This window comes from Chelonoidis abingdonii, chromosome 1 (assembly GCF_003597395.2).
Source record: "Chelonoidis abingdonii isolate Lonesome George chromosome 1, CheloAbing_2.0, whole genome shotgun sequence".
Taxonomy (NCBI): Eukaryota; Metazoa; Chordata; order Testudines; family Testudinidae; genus Chelonoidis; species Chelonoidis abingdonii.
The window spans coordinates 260,211,301-260,230,174 of record NC_133769.1 but is presented as its reverse complement, the minus strand read 5'-3'; the positions used below and the strand labels follow the sequence as shown (position 1 = coordinate 260,230,174).

The 18,874-nt window shown below is 53.2% G+C and overlaps 1 protein-coding gene across 3 annotated transcripts in view; it reads left to right on the top strand.

The window, feature by feature from the left end:
• The window catches only part of ATP11A (ATPase phospholipid transporting 11A), a 277,946-nt gene that overhangs the window by 196,834 nt on the left and 62,238 nt on the right, over positions 1-18,874 (top strand). For all 3 annotated transcript variants that reach the window (XM_032791846.2, XM_075061482.1, XM_075061483.1), the window contains exon 10: positions 4,890-4,971. In XM_032791846.2, coding sequence (XP_032647737.1) covers positions 4,890-4,971 — 82 coding nt within the window. The remainder of the gene's footprint in view (positions 1-4,889; positions 4,972-18,874) is intronic.

Sequence of the window (18,874 nt, the reverse complement as noted above, 5' to 3'; positions counted from 1 at the left end):
ATATCAAACAATATCACAACAGTGTGCTGCAACAATAAGGAAGGGAGCACGAGGTGCATATCCCTGTGCATAGACATGATCAACCTATGGAATTGGAGTATTAGGCATAAAATCACCCTATCATCAGTACATCTCCCAGTATACACAGAACATTAGTTGCACAGCACAGATGTCATGATCAACTGCAGATGAGAGCTACATGACCCTGTGGTGCCGAGCATATTCAGGCAATTGGGATTCCCTTCTTGGGACCTATTAGTAGGACAAGAAAACAGTAAATGCAAGACATACTGCTCCAGAGGAATTAAAGATCAAGACTCCAAAGGATATACCATCCTAATCCCTTGTATACCCCTTTCTCCGCATTCCTCTCTTACCTAAGGTCTCGGGAAGATCCAACAAGATAGAGTGGTGATCATCCTCATTGCTTCCAGATGGCATAGACTAGGCCTGCACAACATACGGCCCGCAGGCCATATGTGGCCCGCGGAGGCTCACTGTGCGGCCTGCGGCTGGGAATCAAAGAACTCTGGGCTGCCCACAGCCGTGGGGAGCCCAGAGCCCTGTAAATCCCAGCCAGCCAGGATTCAAAAGGCTCTGCGCTGCTGGCAGCCGGGGGGAGCCCTGATCCCTTTAAATCTCAGTCTAGCCTGGATTCACAGGGCTCTGGGCTGCCCGCAGCGGTGGGGAACCCAGAGCCCTTTAAATCCCAGCTGCCAGGGCCAGCTTTAGGCCAATTCAACCAATTCCCCTGAATCAGGCCCGCCCCTAAGAGGGCCCCACGCCCAAGCCCCAGTATGGTGTACCGGCAAAAGCCAGTGCGCTGTACCAGGGTGGCCCAGCTTCCCCAGGGGGCAATTTAAAAGGCCTGGGGCTCCCAGCAGGGGCTGGAGCCCCAGGCCCTTTAAACTGCCACCAGAGCACCACTGCTGGAGCCCTGGGATAGGGCTGTGGGGCTCTGGGGGCTATTTAAAAAGTCCGGGGCTCCCGTCGCTTCTACCGCCCCAGCCCTTTAAATAGCCACCTGAGCCCCACCGCCTCCCCAGGGTTCCTGTGGCTATTTAAAGGGCTGGAGCGGTAGAAGAAGAGGAGCCCCAGGCCCTTTAAATACCCCCAGAGCCCTGGGGTAGCGGGGGGCTCCGGGGGCTATTTAAAGGGCCGGGGCTCCAGCTGCCTCTGCCATCCCAGTCCTTTAAATAGCTGCGGAAGCCACACGGATTCCCCAGAGCTCCCTCAGCTATTTAAAGGGCTGGGGCGATAGAAGCAGGGAAGCCCTGGGCTCTTCAAATAGCCCCTGAGCCCCAGGTTGCTGCTACCCCAGTGGGGGAAGGAGGAGGAGGGGGCACTCACCATACAGGATGGGCTGTACCCTCTGTACCTGCACCAGCTGCCCGCAGCCAACCCCTGCTGCACCCCCTGCCCGCACCAGCCCCACACCTCCTGCCCTGCCTGCACCAGTTCCTGTCTGCAGCCAGCCCTGCACCCACTGCCCGCAGCCAGCCCCGCATCCCCTGCCTTGCCTCCAGCCCTGCATCAGCCCCTGTCTCCAGCCAGCCCTGCACCCCGCTGCCCTGTCTCCAGCCAACCCCTGCCACACACCCCTGCCTGAAGCCAGCCAGTCCCGCACTCCTTTGTCTCCAGCCCTGTCAACCCATGCCGCACCCCCCCGTGGCCCTGCCTGAAGCCAGCCAGCCCACCCCACACCCCCTGACTCCAGCCTGCCCCACATCCCTTGCCCAGCCTGCAGCCAGACCTTACCTCCAGCCTCTCCCCACCCACCTCCAGCCATCCCCATGTCCACTGGTGCCCTGCAGTTCCCAGGAAAGTAACCCTGCACACCTGCTTCAATGAAGTGGACAGAGAGCAGCTAGGACCCACACATGTGCACCCTAGCACACCCTCAGGGAGTGGTGGAGCTCATTTCTAGTTCAGACCCATCTTTTTAAAAAAAGAACTTTAGGTAAGGTTAACATACGTCTGTATTTTCCCTGACATGTCAAGCTTTTTGGTTCTTAAATCGCCATCTGGGAGGAAAATACGGACGTATGGTAACCGTATTGGTACAAAAAATACATACTGTGGCAGAACTTTTTATAGGGAACGGGTTGCTAAGAAATGAAAGGCTTTTTTTTTACATTTTTTTTTTCAGTCCTCCCTGCCGGGGCCCCGCCGAAAATGTTCGAATTGGGTCCCGCACTTCCTAAAGGCAGCCCTGCCAGCCGCGGATGGATTCAAAGGCTCTGGGCTGCCCACAGGCCTTTTAATCCCAGCCGCGGCCGGGATTCAAAGGGCTCTGGGCTGCCCACAGAGATTCCCAGCCGCGGCTGAGATTTAAAGGGCTCAGGGCTCGCCACGGCTGCAGGCAATGCAGAGCCCTTTGAATTCCAGCCGCGGCTCCAGTGGATGGGCTGGGGCTGGGATTTAAAGGGCTCGGGCTCCCCTCAGCAGCAGAAGCTCTGGGCCCTTTAAATCCCTGCCTCAGCCCTGCAAAACTCCGGGTTCCCCCAGCTGCCGGAGCCCTGGGCCCTTTAATTTGACCCTGAGGGCTCCCAGCCACCTCTTCAGCTGGGAGCCCCTGGTTGATTTAAAATCAAGGATCACCTCCCCACCCCCAACCTTCCTTTTTGGCCCACAGCTGTTTTAGTGGGTCAGTGCTGGGGAAGGAGGGTTTGTTTCTGCAGTGCTGGGGCGGGGTGTTTCCGCCAGGCCAGGAGGTTCTGCGGGGGGGCGGGGGAGAATGTTTCTGCGGGTTTGGGGGGTTTCGGCCCTCAGCTGTTTTCTTTGGAGTAATGCGGCCCTTGCCACTTTGAGTTGTGCAGGCCTGGCCTAGACAGTTTTGGTTGCCCAACCTTCTCCAGCTGTCAGCTTGACTCCATCAGCCTCTGATCTTTCTAGACCTTCTGACATAGGACAATGGCAAGATCAGCATCCCAATCCAGAGTGTCTCCACCTCACAGCCTGGTATTTGGATGGGCATCAAATCTAGAACAGACATTTTTGTTAGCAGTTCAAGCCATCCTTAACAAGAGCAGGAAGGAATCCATCAGAAAGTGGCTAAGTGGAAGAGATTTTCTATTTGGGCCTGACATTGCCATGTGGCCATAAATTACCGGACATTCCCATTATTTTATATTATCTGCACACCCTGAAGTCCTCAGCTCCCTATGAGTGCACATGGTGGCAATTAGTGCCCGCCACCCTCCAGTCAATAACCACTTTATTTTCACCCATCCAGTAATTAACATTTTCTAAAAGGTCTAGTTCAGGGGTCGGCAACCTTCGGCTCACGGCCCATCAGGGTAATCCGCTGGCAGGCTGTGAGACATTTTGTTTACACTGATCGTCCACAGGCACAGCTCCTCCCAGTGGCCATGGTTCACCATTCCCTAGCCGCCACTTCCCACAGCTCCCATTGGCTAGGAACGGTGAACTGCGGCCACTGGGAGCTGCGGGGGACCATGCGTGTGGATGGTCAATGCAAATAAAATGTCTCGCAGCCCACCAGCGGATTACCCTGATGGGCTGTGTGCCGAAGGTTGCTGACCCCTGGTCTAGTTAGAACCTTCCCTCCAGTAACTAAACCCACTCTAGCATGAGACCTTAATCTGTTCCTCTTCGCACCATTTTGATAACTGACTGTTTTAGTGACATGCTCCTCCTATCTCTCTGTGAAGGTAGCCGTGTTAGTGGCCATCCCATCAGCAAGAAGGGTTGGTGAACTAGGTGCCGTTGTGGCTTATCTACCTTATGCAATTTTCCATAGCAATAGTTATGCTGAGGCTACACCCAGAATTCACCCCCAAAGTCCTCTTGAGCTTTTGCCAGAACAGACTATGCATCTACCTGTTTGTTTTTTCTGAAGCTACATGCTGCTAATGAGGAGAGGAGACTTTATTCCCTGGATATATGCCAGGCACTGGCTCTCCACCAACATAGAACACGTTGACTTTTAGGAAATCACCTATGTTGTTTGTTTTGTTTGTTGGCAGAATGAATGAAGGGACAAAGTGATATCTTCTCAGAGGCTTTCCAAGTGGATTTCAGGCTGTGTCCTGTTCTGTTATCAGTTAGTTGATATCCTCCCCTGCAAAATGTGAGGGCCCATCAAGCATCGCTTCATCTGCCACTGACAGACATCTGCAAAGCGCAAGATGGAGTTCTATACATAGCTTCACAAGACATTATGCTGTAATCCAAGCCTCTGCAGCTGATGCTTCATGTGGATCTGCAGTCCTTCGGTTATCCATGCTGCGCAGGTCCTCGCATCCTCCTCCCTCATCAATGTGCAGTGGAATACACATAAAGACCGTTACTTGAAGAAAGAGAGGCTACTTATCTTGTATAGTAACTGGAGTTCTTTGAGATGTGTAGTCTCTAGCTGTATTCCCCAATCTGTCCATCTTGCCCTCTGCTTGGGTTCTCACATGATTTGTGGTAGAGAAGGAACAGGAGAAGTAGTCAGTCTTCACTACCCTTTACGCTTTTCATCTGGACCATAGGTGGGGACCAATGGACATTACTAGCAAAAGAATTTCAGTCTCATGCGCATGAAGTTCATGCGTACCCACAGTGGAATACAGATAGGACCACACATCTCAAGAACCTCCAGTTACTATACAAAGTGAACAACCTCTGTTTCTTAAAGTTTGCCTGTACTAACCATGATGTTACAACTGTTTGTAATTTCTGAATATCATCTGAATCAGTATTTTATTTCTTCATATCGCCAAGGCAGGATGTAATGGTAGGGTATGTAAATAGCAGGGCAATCAGAGGTTTTTTAATTGATATCAGGATTGTATATCCTCAATGAACAGCACAAGATCAAGAACACTTGCATTCACAATCTTCAATCACAATCTTTACTAAAATAGTTTTTCTTATTTCAGGTGTTGCTATATACACTGGCATGGAAACTAAGATGGCATTAAACTACCAGTCAAAATCACAGAAACGATCTGCTGTTGAAAAGTAAAGCTTCTATTATCCTTTTTTAATATTTACTTTGGGGCAAAAAATACGTTTGGATTTAAAAAAATAATAATCAGACACATTTTTTATGCTAAAACTATACGTTTCATTAACTAGAATATAAAAGTTGCATCTTTGTGTGTATCACATGGGCTCCTGTTAGATTTTTGTTCCTCTTGGTGAACAGATGACTATATTTTAGAAAAAACAACAAACACTTCTTAATGCTAGATACCTTTTAGAAATCAGCTGTACTTTACCATTTCAGAGTATTGTAACTCCTGCTGCTTAGAATAGATCCACTGACAGAATCACCAGATTATGCCATGTTCCAGTACCCTTACAATTGCCAATTTTTAGTATTTAAATGTTGAGTTCAATAGACAAAACTCCTTTGAGGCACTTCAGTCTGGAACAGCATGCTAAAATACAGTAAAATGGAACCAAACTGCAGAAACACTGTGTACTACCAGTCTGTCTCTGGCAGGGTTTCTGTTTTATCTAAAATGAATGGTGTTCTACACAAGCAAAATGAATGGTAGTTCTTCACTGGCTTATATCCATTCCAGCTAGGTGTGTGTGCACACTGTGTGCATGGAGTTTGGAAACCTTTTCCCTAGCAGCTACCCATCGGGTTGGGTGGGGAGCCCTCTGGAATGGCGCCGATATGGCATTCTATATAGGACCCTGCCGTCCCAGCTCCACTTCAGTTCCTTCTTACCGCCCGTGACGGTTGTTGGAACAGTGGTCTCTTGTTTCTCAAGTGCTCCACTAATCCCTAGCTTTCTCTTAGTAGTTACCTTTGTTAGGATATGTCTACACTACAGTATTACTCCAATTTTACAGAAATCGATTTTTGGAAACAGATTGTATAAAGTCAGATGCATGCGGCCACACTAATTAATTCGGCGGTGTGCATCCATAGTACCGAGGCTAGCGTCAACTTCCGGAGCATTGCACTGTGGGGTAGCTATCCCATAGTTCTCGCAGTCTCCCCCGCCCATTGGAATTATGTGTTGAGATCCCAATGCCTGATGGGGCAAAAAACATTGTCGTGGATGGTTCTGGGTGCATGTCGTCAGGCTCCCTCCCTCCTTCCCTTCCTCCTTCTGTGAAAGCAACAGCAGACAACTGTTTCATGCCTTTTTTTTCCTGGCTTACCTGTGCGGATGCCATACCACGGCAAGCATGGAGCCCGCTCAGCTCAACGCAGCAGCCATGAACACTGTAGACACCTTACGCATTATTGTGCACTTCCTGCTGAACCAGAACCTGCAAAACCAGGCAAAGAGGAGGTGGCAGCGTGGTGACAAGAGTGAGGAGGACATGGACTGTAGTGGGGCGGCTGCCCCACTCCTGGAGAGTGTGGGCTGCGGCAGGCCAGGGAGTCAATCAAAGAAGGGCTTATTGTCAGCCAATAAGGGCCCAGTTTGGAGACAGCCAATCAGGACCAGGCTCAGACATATGTAAAGCCTGCCCAGAGCTGGAGCAGTCAGTCTGTCCCAGGCCTTTGAGAGGGGAAGGGCAATCCCTAAAGGTGGGAGACCAGCACCACGGACAGCGCAGTGCTGGCCAGGCTTGGGAGGCTAGGGAGCTCTAGCCCGTAGTCTGCCAGGCTGCAGGCCCTGAAGGGAAGGGCCTAGTGGGTGCAAGGGGCTGTAGGGGAAGCGGCCCAGGGAAGCCGACAGACGAGGGGAGAGAAGGAGGACAGCGAGGCTGCTGCTATAGGGTCTCTGGGCCGGGACCCAGAGTAGAGGGCAGGCCTGGATCCTCCCCTTCCCCCCCTTGCAGTACACCCAGCCATCGGCCGTAGGGAGCGGCCATTATACTACGTCAGGTCCCTGACAAGAAGGATTGGACTCAAAGGGGTGTGTGATTGGACATGGTGGCTGGGGTGTAGGACTGCTGATCGCCAACACCGGAAGGGGGTGCAGATGGGCTAAGGGGCACTGTCGGAGGGCAGTGGCCTTGAAGAGGACGCCACCGAGCAGGGAGCAACACGGGTCCAGAGACACCAACGGAAGATGGAACGACGGACAGGACACCACCAGAAGGGGGCGCTCCACTGGAGAAGCTAATTCCAGAGTCACCAGCAGGAGGCGCCAGGTGGTGAGTCCCCCAACCCGTTACAGGACAAAAAATTGTGTCAAACTGCGGGCCCCGGTGCTTTGGAGATCATGGTGTTCTTCTTCGAGTGCTTGCTCATATCCATTCCAAGTAGGTGTGCGCGCGCCGCATGCACGTTCGTCGGAAGAATTTTCCCCTAGCAACACCCGGTGGGTCGGCAGGCGCCCCCTGGCGTGGCACCTTTGCAGCACCGCATATATACCCCTGCCGACCCGGCCGCTCCTCCGTTCCTTCTTACCGCCCGTGTTGGTCGTTGGAACAGTGGAGTGCGGCTTAGCTGACCTCCACCTCCCTAGCGTTTCACCCGTTCTTTGTCTCTAGTTCTGATAGTTAATTTTGTAGTTAGTGTTAATTCATAGTTGTTAGTTCTAGTTATTAGAGTAGTTTTTGTATATAGTTGAGGGCTGAGGTTTAATCCTCCTCACCCTCCCGGGACCCGGTCTCATGCCTGGCTCTCCCGGCTTCAAACAGTGCTCGGCCTGCTGTCGGCCGATGCCAGCGGGAGACCCCCATGATCGTTGCCTAAAGTGCTTGGGGGAATCCCATCTCACTGACAAGTGCCTGGATCTGTAAGTCGTTTAAGCCCAGGACAAAAAAGGAGCGGGACTCGCGCTTAAACAGCTCCTCATGGAAGCGGCGCTGACCCTGCAGCTCCGGCACCGAGTCCGCAGTCCGCCGGGCAGAAGTTCTTCATCGGCACCGGAGACGACCGGTACCGCCAGAACACCGCGTCACCATCAGTCTCCGGCGCAGAAGCCAGCCCGGCACCGCTCCCTTTCGCCGAAGGCGAAGAAGTTGAAGGCTCCTGCGGCTGCAGCTACAGCACCGCAGTCTGAGCATGGGAAACCGTGCCGGCCGGCACCGCCATCTGCCACGGCACCATTATCCCAGCACTGTTGACTCCGGCCAGGCAAGAGCCGTCGAGTCCGGTGCAAGACAGCTCCCCGGCGGATGCCCTGGTCGAGCTCACCGTTCCACTACGCCGGAGACCTTTGCGTCGGCGAGGGAACTTATAGCCTTCACTGAGCCTTCCTGCCTCAACCCCCGGTCCCGCCGGTGCGGGTTCTCTTGTCGGCAGGGAAGCCAGCGATGCTTAGGCCACTGTCCCTCGGAGCAGCGGACAAGCGTCGATCGCGATCGAGGTCACGGCACCGCTCCCGCTCGCACCGCCGATCTCCTTCACGACGCACTCGCAGTCCCGGCACCGATCCCACTCTCGGCGCCGGTCATACTCGCGGCACCGGTCCAGATCACCGGACCGCTCTCTCAACGCGACGGTCTACTCCTGGCACCGCCGTCAACTGAGCCCTTACAGTCGCTACTCTAGATCCCGGTCGACCTCCCGGCACCCGTGCTGGTCGCACCGTGGTCCCAGTCCCGGTCTCGGCACCGGTACGACTCCTGGCACCGTTCGCCGACACAACCCGACGCCCGGTACCGGATTCATGTCTATCCGCTCCACCTTGGCCGTCGAGACATCCCTCGGGTTCCGTCTCACCCGGACAGCGCCCTCTATGGGGATGTGGTGGAACACCAAGGTCTGGAACAGCCGCAACAGTGGTCCTTCTGGACACCTTGGGCCTACCACCAAGCCCAAGGTGATCCCACCACGCTGGCCCGGTCTGCATCTGCTGCCCGTCGAGTGCTGGAGGCCACTGTCAGTCGCCCACCACAAGATGATGACAGGTCAACTGTGACCCAGGACCCTGAGACCGCCCCAGAAACGGCCCCCCTCTGGAGCAAGAACCTCAGAAGGAGCCTGTGGTTCCGGACTCTCTCCTCCTCCTCATCGGACGAGGCGGTAGCGGGCACTTCAACGTCGGGCCCCCCCCATCGACCTTCGAGCCCACCAGGACCTTCTCCGCCGTGTAGCATTGAGCATTAATCTACAAGTGGAGGAGGTCCCCGAGGTAGAGGACCCTGTCGTGGACATTCTGTCTGCAGATGCCCCGACATGGGTTGCTCTGCCTTTCATACGCTCGATCCAGGCCAGAGCGGACACGATATGGCAGTCTCCGGCGTCCATCCCTCCAACGGCCAGGGGTGTGGAGAGGAAGTACATGGTACCCCCTAAAGGGTACGAGTACCTCTACACCCATCCTCCTCCATGCTCTCTGGTCGTACAATCTGTCAACGAAGGGAGCACCATGGCCAACCAGCCCCCGCCCCAAAATCGCGGGAGGCAAAACATATGGACTTACTCGGCCGCAAAGTATACTCCGCAGGAGGTCTACAGTTGCGTGTCGCCAACCAACAGGCACTTGCTCAGTAGGTACAATTTTAACACCTGGCAGTCCATGGCCAAATTTACTGAGCTGGTACCGCTAGACTCCCGCCCTGAGTTCCAGAGCCTGCTTGAAGAAGGGAAGAAGATCTCCAGAACCTCCTTGCAGGCCTCCCTCGACGCCGCAAATTCAGCGGCTCAGACCGTCGCGGCAGGGGTCACAACGAGGAGGATTTCATGGTTGCAGGTGTCAGGATTGCCACCAGAACTGCAACACACAATCCAAGACCTCCCATTTGAAGGGCAGGGCCTCTTCTCAGATAAGACGGACCCACGACTCCAAAGCCTGAAAGACAACCGCATCATAATGCGTTCTCTAGGCATGCACAGGCCGCAGAAACCCAACGACGGCCCTTCTGGGCACAACCACAGCGCCCCTACCCCCCGCCATCCCCGTCAGGACTTTAATAGAAGACGGGGCCGTGTAAACCGGAGACTTCAGTCTGGTTCCCAAGGGGGACAAAATAATGGTTCTGCCAAACCACCGCCGGGACCAAAGCAAATCTTTTGAAGGTGCGATCGAGAGCAGAGCACCAGTCCTTCCCCGGACTCCTTTCCTGTTTTCCAACCGCCTTTCTTCCTTCCTCCCGGCGTGGACCCAACTAACTTCGGATCGTTGGGTTTTGCGCACGGTGGAGTTTGGTTACCATCTCCAGTTTATTTCGCCTCTTCCCTCCCACCCACCCTCCCCGTCCCTCTTCAGCGACCCCTCTCACGAGCATCTCCTCTGCCAGGAGATCCACACGCTTCTCGAAATCGGAGCCATAGAGGAGGTATCTCAAGATCTCAGGGGCAGAGGGTTTTACTCCCGCTATTTTTTAATCCCGAAGTCGAAAGGAGGTCTTCGACCTATCCTAGACCTCCGCGGACTCAACGCCTTCTTAAAGAAGTTGAAGTTCCGCATGGTGTCCTTGGGGTCTATTATCCCGTCCCTGGATCCAGGGGACTGGTTTGCTGCTCTCGATATGAAGGACGCGTACTTTCATGTATCAATTTACCCCTCACACAGACGCTATCTACGCTTTGTGGTGCGAGACCGCCACTTCCAATTCACGGTCCTGCCCTTCGGCCTTTCCTCTGCCCCACGTGTTTTCACAAAATGTATGGCTGTAGTGGCCGCTTTCCTCCGTCGGCAACGCATATGTGTCTTCCCTTACCTGGACGACTGGCTTGTTCGCGGGTCTTCCAAGGCACAGGTCGCCGCGCACATAGCCATCATTAGGGAACTGTTCGAGACTTTGGGCCTCTTGATCAATTTCGACAAGTCCATCCTCGTACCAACTCAGAGGATAGAATTCATTGGGGCTGTCTTGGACTCCACGCTCGCAACAGCCTCGCTTCTGCTCAGCCGGTTCCAGGCAATAGTCTCCGCCATAGAGAGCCTACTCGCCTTCCCCACGACCTCGGCCTGGGTCTGTCTCAGCCTCCTCGGTCACATGGCGGCCTGCACCTTTGTCACCAAGGACTCCAAGCTCCGCCTTTGCCCCCTGCAAATCTGGTTAGCTTCCGTTTACCACCCACGCAGGGAGAGCATGGACATCGTCGTCACACTCCCGCAAAGCGTTTTGCACTCCCTCCGCTGGTGGCAAGACCCCTCCCTGGTGTGTGCGGGCATGCCGTTCCACCCCAGGCAACCGTCCATATCGGTGACAACGGACGCGTCGTCTCTGGGCTGGGGGGCTTACATGGGGTCTCGTCGGACACAAGGCCTCTGGTCCACTCAGGAGCTGTTGCTGCATATAAACATCCGGGAGCTGCGGGCGGTCCGCCTCGCCTGTCAGGCCTTTCTTCATCACCTACGAGGCCGTTGTGTCTTAGTGCTCATGGACAAAATGTCTCCCCCTTACTCTCACAAAAGATTGTGCAGCACACGCAAGCAGCAATAAATGGGAAACTGGTTGGCTGAGGTTCCTGAGTGAGTCATGTAAAGCTGCGTCACCATTCTGCCTTGGCTCCGCCGTTAGTTGAACAGCTGCTTACTACTGCCAGGCTGCCTGTGATGCGGCTTCAAAGCCATGGGATTTAGCCAAGTAGGTGGGTCCCCTATCGATAACTTAGCATTTTCAACATCCAACGTTGTTTGTCTGGTCGAAGTTAAATCCCTTGCTGCATGCCGTTTAAACAGATAGTGTTCCTGAAGACGCGAGCAAGCAGAGACCCTTCCCGGCCACCCACATGAAGTTGGTGAAACATCTCCTTGTGATCCACCAGTGCTTGCTCCCATGGAAAAGTACCTCTGCGGTTTATGCACTGGGGTGCCTGGTGCTCGGTGCCAAGAAGAGATTGGTTCCAATCTATCACCCACCCGTTAGGTACCCATGGGTACCTAACTGTGGTGGGGTGATAGATTGGAACCAGATCTCTATCTTGGCACCGAGCACCAGCACCCCAGTGCATAACCGCAGGTACTTTTCCATGGTGATGCAAGCACTGGTGAGTCACACAGGAGGTTTCACCAACTTCATGTGGGTGGCCGGGAAGGGTCATCTGCTTGCTCGCGGTCTTCAGGAACACTATCGTTTAAACCGGCATGCAGCAAGGGATTTACTCACCAGACAAAACAACGTTGGGATGTTGAAAATGCTTAGTTTATCATAGGGCGACCCAGCTACTGGCTAAATGCCCATGGCTGAAGCCGACAACAGGCAGCCTGAGCAGTAGTGAAGCAGCTGTTCAACTAACGGCTGAGCAAGTGCAGAATGGTGACGCAGCTTTACATGACTCACTCAGGAACCTCAGCAACCAGTTCGCCTTTTATTGCTGCTTGCGTGTGCTGCACAATCTTTTGTGAGAGTAAGGGGGAGACATTCATTTATGGCGGGGTGGGAGGTTGAGGCAAATTGCCTGGCCGCTGATTACACGCAGCCAGACACCAGGGCAGTTAGAAGAGCACACCAAGAAGCGTTGAGCATCAGAGAAGCTTTGAAAACCAGTTTCATGACTGGCCAGGCTATGGTGTGAGTTCTGTTTGTTTCTCCTTAATGAAAACCTGCCTCTTTGACTCATTCCCTGTAAGCCACCCACCCCTTCGATCACAGCTTGCTTTCAAAGGAAATAAAGTCACTATCGTTTAAAACCCATGTATTCTTTATTGATTGATTATAAAAATAGGGAGAGAACTGACAAAGTAGCCTGGGTGGGATGTGGGAGGAGGGAAGGAAGGAAAAAGCCACTTCAAAACTTGTTGAATGACAGCCTTTTGCTTGGGCTGTCCACTGGAGTGGAGTGGCAAGGTGCACGGACCCCTCCCCCTTCCCCCCGCATTCTTGGGTGTCTGGGTGAGGGGGCTATGGAACATGGGGAGGCGGGAGGCAGTTATACAGAGGCTGCAGCAGCACTCTGTGATCCTGCTGTTGTTCCTGAAGCTCCACCAGACACTGGAGCATGTCCATTTGATCCTGCAGTAGCTGCAATGTTGCATCTTGCCTCTGATCTCTCTGCCACCACCTCTCATCTCGAGCGTCCCGCCTGTTCTCATGTTTGTTGGCTGCTTTCCTGTACTGTGATACTGTGTCCTTCCACTCATTCAAATGAGCTCTTTCACTGCGGGTTGATTCCATGATTTCAGAGAACATTTCATCTCGTGTGTGGGGTTTTTTTGCCACCTTATCTAAGATAGCCTTCAGGACGGAGGAGGGAGGCTTGAAAAATTTGCAGCTGCGTGAGGGAAAAAAGAGAGAGAAGTATTTAAAAAGATATATTTTACAGAACAATTTGTGTACTCTTTCATGGTGAACAACACTATTCACATTACATAGCACATGTGATTTCAGTACCAGGTCGCATTTTGCATCTTAATATTGAGTGCCTGTGGCTTTGGGGTGCAGGGCCAGGCAACAGAATTCAGCTTGCATACAGCCATGGTAAGCCATTGTCTTCTGGCTTCTGCAACCTTCATAAAAGCAGCGCCCTCCTTTCCCATACCAAGCAAAGCCCATTGAGTGCTGCGTTTTTTGTGTTAACATGCAGCAGCAGAAACCAAACTAACCTCCTCCACTCCATCCAATTCTCTGGGATGATCACTTTACCTCTCCCCCCACTGTGAGGCTGGTATCAGGGAAGATCCCTGATAACCAAACGCAAACAGCTCAGCGTCAATGCCTTCCCCCCCCACACACACACACACTTGGCTAACTGCAGGGAAGGATTTCTTTTCAGCCACAGGCAAACAGCCCCGTAGGACCGGCCACCTCTGTCCCCTTAATTAAATTCCCGTATTTCAACCAGGTTACCATGAATGATATCACTCTCTTGAGGATAACACAGCGAGATAAAGAATGTTGCTTGAATGCTGGCAAACGCTGGGACCATACGCTGCCAGGCTCTGTCATGCAGTGATACCAGATTACTTGCTACTAGCATGACGTGGTAAAGTGTCCTACCATGGAGGACGGAATAAGGCTGCCCTGCCCAGAAACCTTCTGCAAAGGCTTTTGGAGTACCTCCAGGAGAACTTCATGGAGATGTCCCTAGAGGATTTCCATTCCACCCCCAGACACGTTAACAGACTTTTCTAGTAGCTGTACTGGCCGCGAGCGCATCTCAAGTCCTCAGGGCAAATTAATCATTAAAAAACGCTTGCTTTTAAACCAGGTGTAATATTTACAAAGGTACACCCACCAGAGGTGCCTTCTATGGCTTCATGGTCCAGGATACCACCTTGGGAGGGTTGGGAGGCTACTTCAGTCAGGCTGAGAAAAAGATCCTGGCTGTTGGGGAGAATGGTGTGCTGTGTGTTCTCCGCAAGCTCGCCCTCTTCTCATCATCATCTTCCCCGTCCACAAAATCCTCAGGTTTGGCTGAGAGTACCACCTCCTCAGAATCCACAGTCAGGAGTGGGGTAGTGGAGGCGTTCCCCCCTAGAATTGCATGTAGCTAAGTGTAGAAGCGGCATGTCTGCAGCTTTGCACCAGACCGTCTGTTTGCTTCTCTGGTTTTCTGGTACGCTTGCCTGAGCTCCTTAACTTTCACGTGGCAGTGTAACTGAGTCCCTGGTGTGTCCTCTCTCCATCATGCCCTTGTAGACTTTTTCAAATGTTTTGTCATTTCATCTTTTGGAACATAGTTCTGCTAGCACGGAATCCTCTCCCCATACAGCAATCAGATCAAGTATCTCCCATACAGTCCATGCTGGAGCTCTTTTTTGATTCTCGAACTGCATAGTTACCTGGGCTGATGAGCTCTGCATGGTCACCTGTGCTGATCAGCTCTCCACACTGGGCAAACAGGAAACAAAATTCAAAAGTTCGCGGGGCTTTTCCTGTCTACTTGGCCAGTGCATCCAAGTTCAAATTGCTGTCCAGGGCAGTCACAATGGTGCACTGTGGGATAGCTCCCGGAGTCCAATACCGTCAAATTACGTCCACAGTAACCCTAATTTGAACCGACAGTGTTGATTTCAGCGCTACTCCCCTCATCGAGGAGTATTGAAATTGATTTTAAGAGCCCTTTATGTTGAAGTAAATGGCTTCATTGTGTGGACGGGTGCAGGGTTAATTGGATTTAGCGCTGCTAAATTCGACCTAAACTCATAGTGTAGACCAGGCCTTAGTTAATTGTTGATAGTTTATCTTAGTGTTAAGTGTTACTGTAGTGTTAAGTCTGACTCACGGCATCAGTTAGACTCGCGGCGCTGATCTCGCAGCCATGACCTTCGGAGCCGTTCACACTCAAGGTCTCTGCCGACTGCTGGAACATGGTCCCGCTCAAGGTCCAGGTCACATTCAGCAACCTCGTGACACCGTTTGGACTGACGCCATTCAGAGTGCCGATTCCCCATGCTGGCTGTCGTCATGGCACCGGCCCGCAACTCATTGCCAATCCTTTTCGCGGCACCGCACTCCAGTGCGGCACGAGTCACCAGCGTGGCATTGGTCGTGGTCACGAAAAGCTCTACAGTGCCGATCTCTGTATGACCCTTGTCTGTCAAGAGACTCAGTGCCCCCCTTGCTCCATTCGCGCACCGCTCCTCCTTGGCTGTCGCGATCCCAGTCCCCGTCCAGCAGATTGGGGAGAGCTTCAGGGGTTTCGGGCATTCCCCAGTCGGGCCTGGGAAGCCTTGGTCATGACCCCCCGGCACCGAACTGGCAAACCCAGTGGCAATTTTGGACTCCCTAGGCATATCATTAGGCCACAGGCACCCTACCCCCCCCTCCCCGGTTGCCCGGCTGTCATCACGGTCAGAGACCCAGCCTCCTGAGGCGACCCTCAGTCGCCCACCTCCAGACCCGGAGCAATCCTCAGAGTCAGCACCCGTGGTAGGGGCTACCCCAGGCGCCCAGGAAGAGCTACCCACAGCTGACCAAGGGGCCATCTCTTACCCAGCTCTCCCGGTGGAGTCATCTTCGTCCTCCCCTGATGAGGCTGTGGCTGGCACGTCCACCTCTGGTCCACCGCCGATAGACTTTAGAGTCCTACAGGAACTGCTTAGGCACATAGCCCTGAATATGAACCTCCAAGCTGAGGAGGTTGTGGAGGAGGAGGATCCTGTGGTGGACATTTTAGGCCCTGAAGGGCCTCCCAGGGTGGCCCTCCCCATGAATAAAACGATTCAAACAATGCCAAAACCCTCTGGCAAACCCTGGCCTCCATTACCCCCACAACCAAAGGGGTGGAAAGAAAATACTTTGTCCCCAGCAGGGATACGAATACCTTTTCAACCACCCCTCCCCGTGTTCGCTTGTGGTGGACACAGTGAATGCAAAAGAAAGACAAGGACAATAAGGGTCCGCTCCCAAATCAAAGGACGCCGAAAGACTGGACCTTTTCAGAAGAAAAGTTTATTCTGCTGGTGGTCTCTCACTACGGGTCGCGAACCAGCTTGCACTCCTCAGCAGATACAATTTTAATTCCTGGTCTGTGATCCGTAAGTTCCAAGACCTCCCAGCAGAAGCTCGTACGGAACTGGGGGCCATTGCTGAGGAGGGCAAATTGGTAGCTCAAACCTCCCTTCAGGGTTCCCTTGATGCTGCAGACGCAGCTACATGCACTCTGGCATCTGGCATCGCCATGCAGCGGAATGCCTGGCTCCAGTCTTCAGGACCTTCCACCTGAGATGCAGCACACCGTCCAAGATCTCCCTTTTGATGGTCAGGGCCTGTTTGCGGAGCAAACAGATTCCCATCTGCATACCTTTAAAGGACACAAGAAACACTATTGAATCCTTGGGCACGCATACCCTGGCTACCCAAAGAAAGCCGTTTAAGCCGCAGATCACCCAACAACGCCCCTTCCCACCTAGACCCAGGCAGGACTTCTACCGTCGGAGAAGCAGGTACTCTCGATGTAGGCCATTACGTCGCCCCTCCGGACAGGGTCAAGGACAGTCCAAGCCACCTCCAGGCCCTAAGTGCCCATTTTGAAGGTGCGCTCAAGGACGGGCTATCAGCTCACACCCTAGACAATTATCTCTTTCTGAACCATCTATCCCGTTTCTACCATGCCTGGTCCCTTATTACATTGGACCATTGGGTCCTCCGCACAGTGCAGATGGGATATTCTATCCATTTCCGTTCCATCCCACCCTCCCACCCCACTTCCCCATCCCTCTTCAGGGACCCTTCTCACGAGCAGCTCCTCGTCCAGGAGGTACAATCCCTCCTTGCCCTAGGGGCAGTGGAGGAAGTGCCTCAGGAGCACAGGGGCAAGGGTTTCTACTCTCGTTATTTCCTTGTCCCCAAGGCAAAGGGAGGCCTAAGACCCATTCTGGACCTCAACAAGCACATTGTCAACCTGAAGTTCCACATGGTCTCCTGAGCCACAATTATTCCCTCACTGGATCCAAGAGACTGGTATGCCACCCTCGATATGAAAGACGCGTACTTTCACATTTCAGTTACTCTGCCTCACAGACATTTCCTCTATTTCGTGGTGAACAAGATGGCACTATCAGTTCACAGCCCTCCCCTTTGGCTTGTACACAGCCCCTCGCGTCTTTACCAAGTACATGGTGGTCGTGGCAGCTTTTCTTCACTGACACCACATACACATCTTCCTATACCTCGACAACTGCCTTATACGGGGCTGGTTTCACCAACAAGTCCGGTCTCAAGTACAACTGGTCATGTACATGTTCAGTCACTTGGGCATCATGCTGAATGTCAGCAAATCTGTTCTCTCCCCTACTCAAACAATAGAGTTCATTGGGGCAGTTCTGGACGCAAACCAAGCGAGGGCTTTCCTCCCGGAGGCCCGGCGCCTGGCCATAGCAAGCATAATTACCAGCCCCTGCAAGTTTACCACCAACACAGCAAGACAGTGTCTCAGGTTGCTGGGTCAAATGGCATCCTGTACCTACATGGTGCGACGCGCCAAGCTAAGACTCAGGATTCTACAGATGTGATTGGCGTCAGCTTATCAACAGTCTAGATATGATGCTCATGGTCCCAGAGCACACACTTGACTCCCTGCATTCGTGGCTGGATCCCCATATGGTGGGTGCCGGGGTCCCATTCCATCCCCCTCAACCCAGCCTGACCCTGGTTACAGACACTTCTGCCCTGGGATGGGGGGCCCACCTCGGGAGCCTGACAACGCAGGGCTTATGGCACAAAAGCAAGCTGTCATTACGCATCACTATCAAAGAGCTCAGGGCAATTCGCTTTGCATGCCAAGCGTTCCTTCCTCACTTACAAGGCCACTGCGTAGCAGTCCTAACGGACAACACCACAGCCGTGTTCTATCTGAACAAACAAGGTGGAGCCCAGTCATCGCCGCTCTGCCAAGAAGTCCTCGTTCTGTGAGAATTCTGTTTAGCTCACTCAATCACCCTTCAAGCCTCGTACCTGCTGGGTGTCCAGAACGTACTGGCAGACAGCTTGAGCAGGCGTTTTCTCACACACAAATGGTCGATCGGCTCGGACATCATTCACTCTGTTTTCCACATCTGGGGGTTTCCCCGAGTTGACTTGTTCGCTTTACAGACCAACAGGAAGTGCCTAGCCTTCTGTTCCTTCCGGGGTCACAGCCTGGGCTTGATAGTGGACGCCTTCCTGATCACATGGTTGGACCAACTGCTTTATGCCTTCCCACCATTCCCACTGGTCCACAAGGTGCTCCTCAAGGTCCACCAGGAGAAGGCGGACATCATACTGGTGGCCCCTGCCTGGCTGCGCAAGTGTTGGTACTTGGTCCTGCTGGATCTGTCAATTCAGGCTCCCCTACACCTACCTCTCAGCCCCGACCTCATCTCGGAGAACCACGGTCATCTGGTACACCTGGACCTTCAGTCGCTCCACCTCACAGCCTGGAGGATCCGTGGCTGAACCAGGCTGATCGCGCCTGTTCGGACTCGGTAAGGTGAATGCTCCTGGAATATCACAAGCCGTCAAATAGGCTTACATACAAGGCTAAGTGGAAGAGGTTTTCTAGCTAGTGCACTCAGCAGCAGGTGCCCCTGCTCCAGGTTTTGATCCCATGCATCTTGGACTACCTGATGGTCTTGAAGGACCAGCACCTAGCCTTTGGATCCCTTAAGGTTCACCTCATGACCAT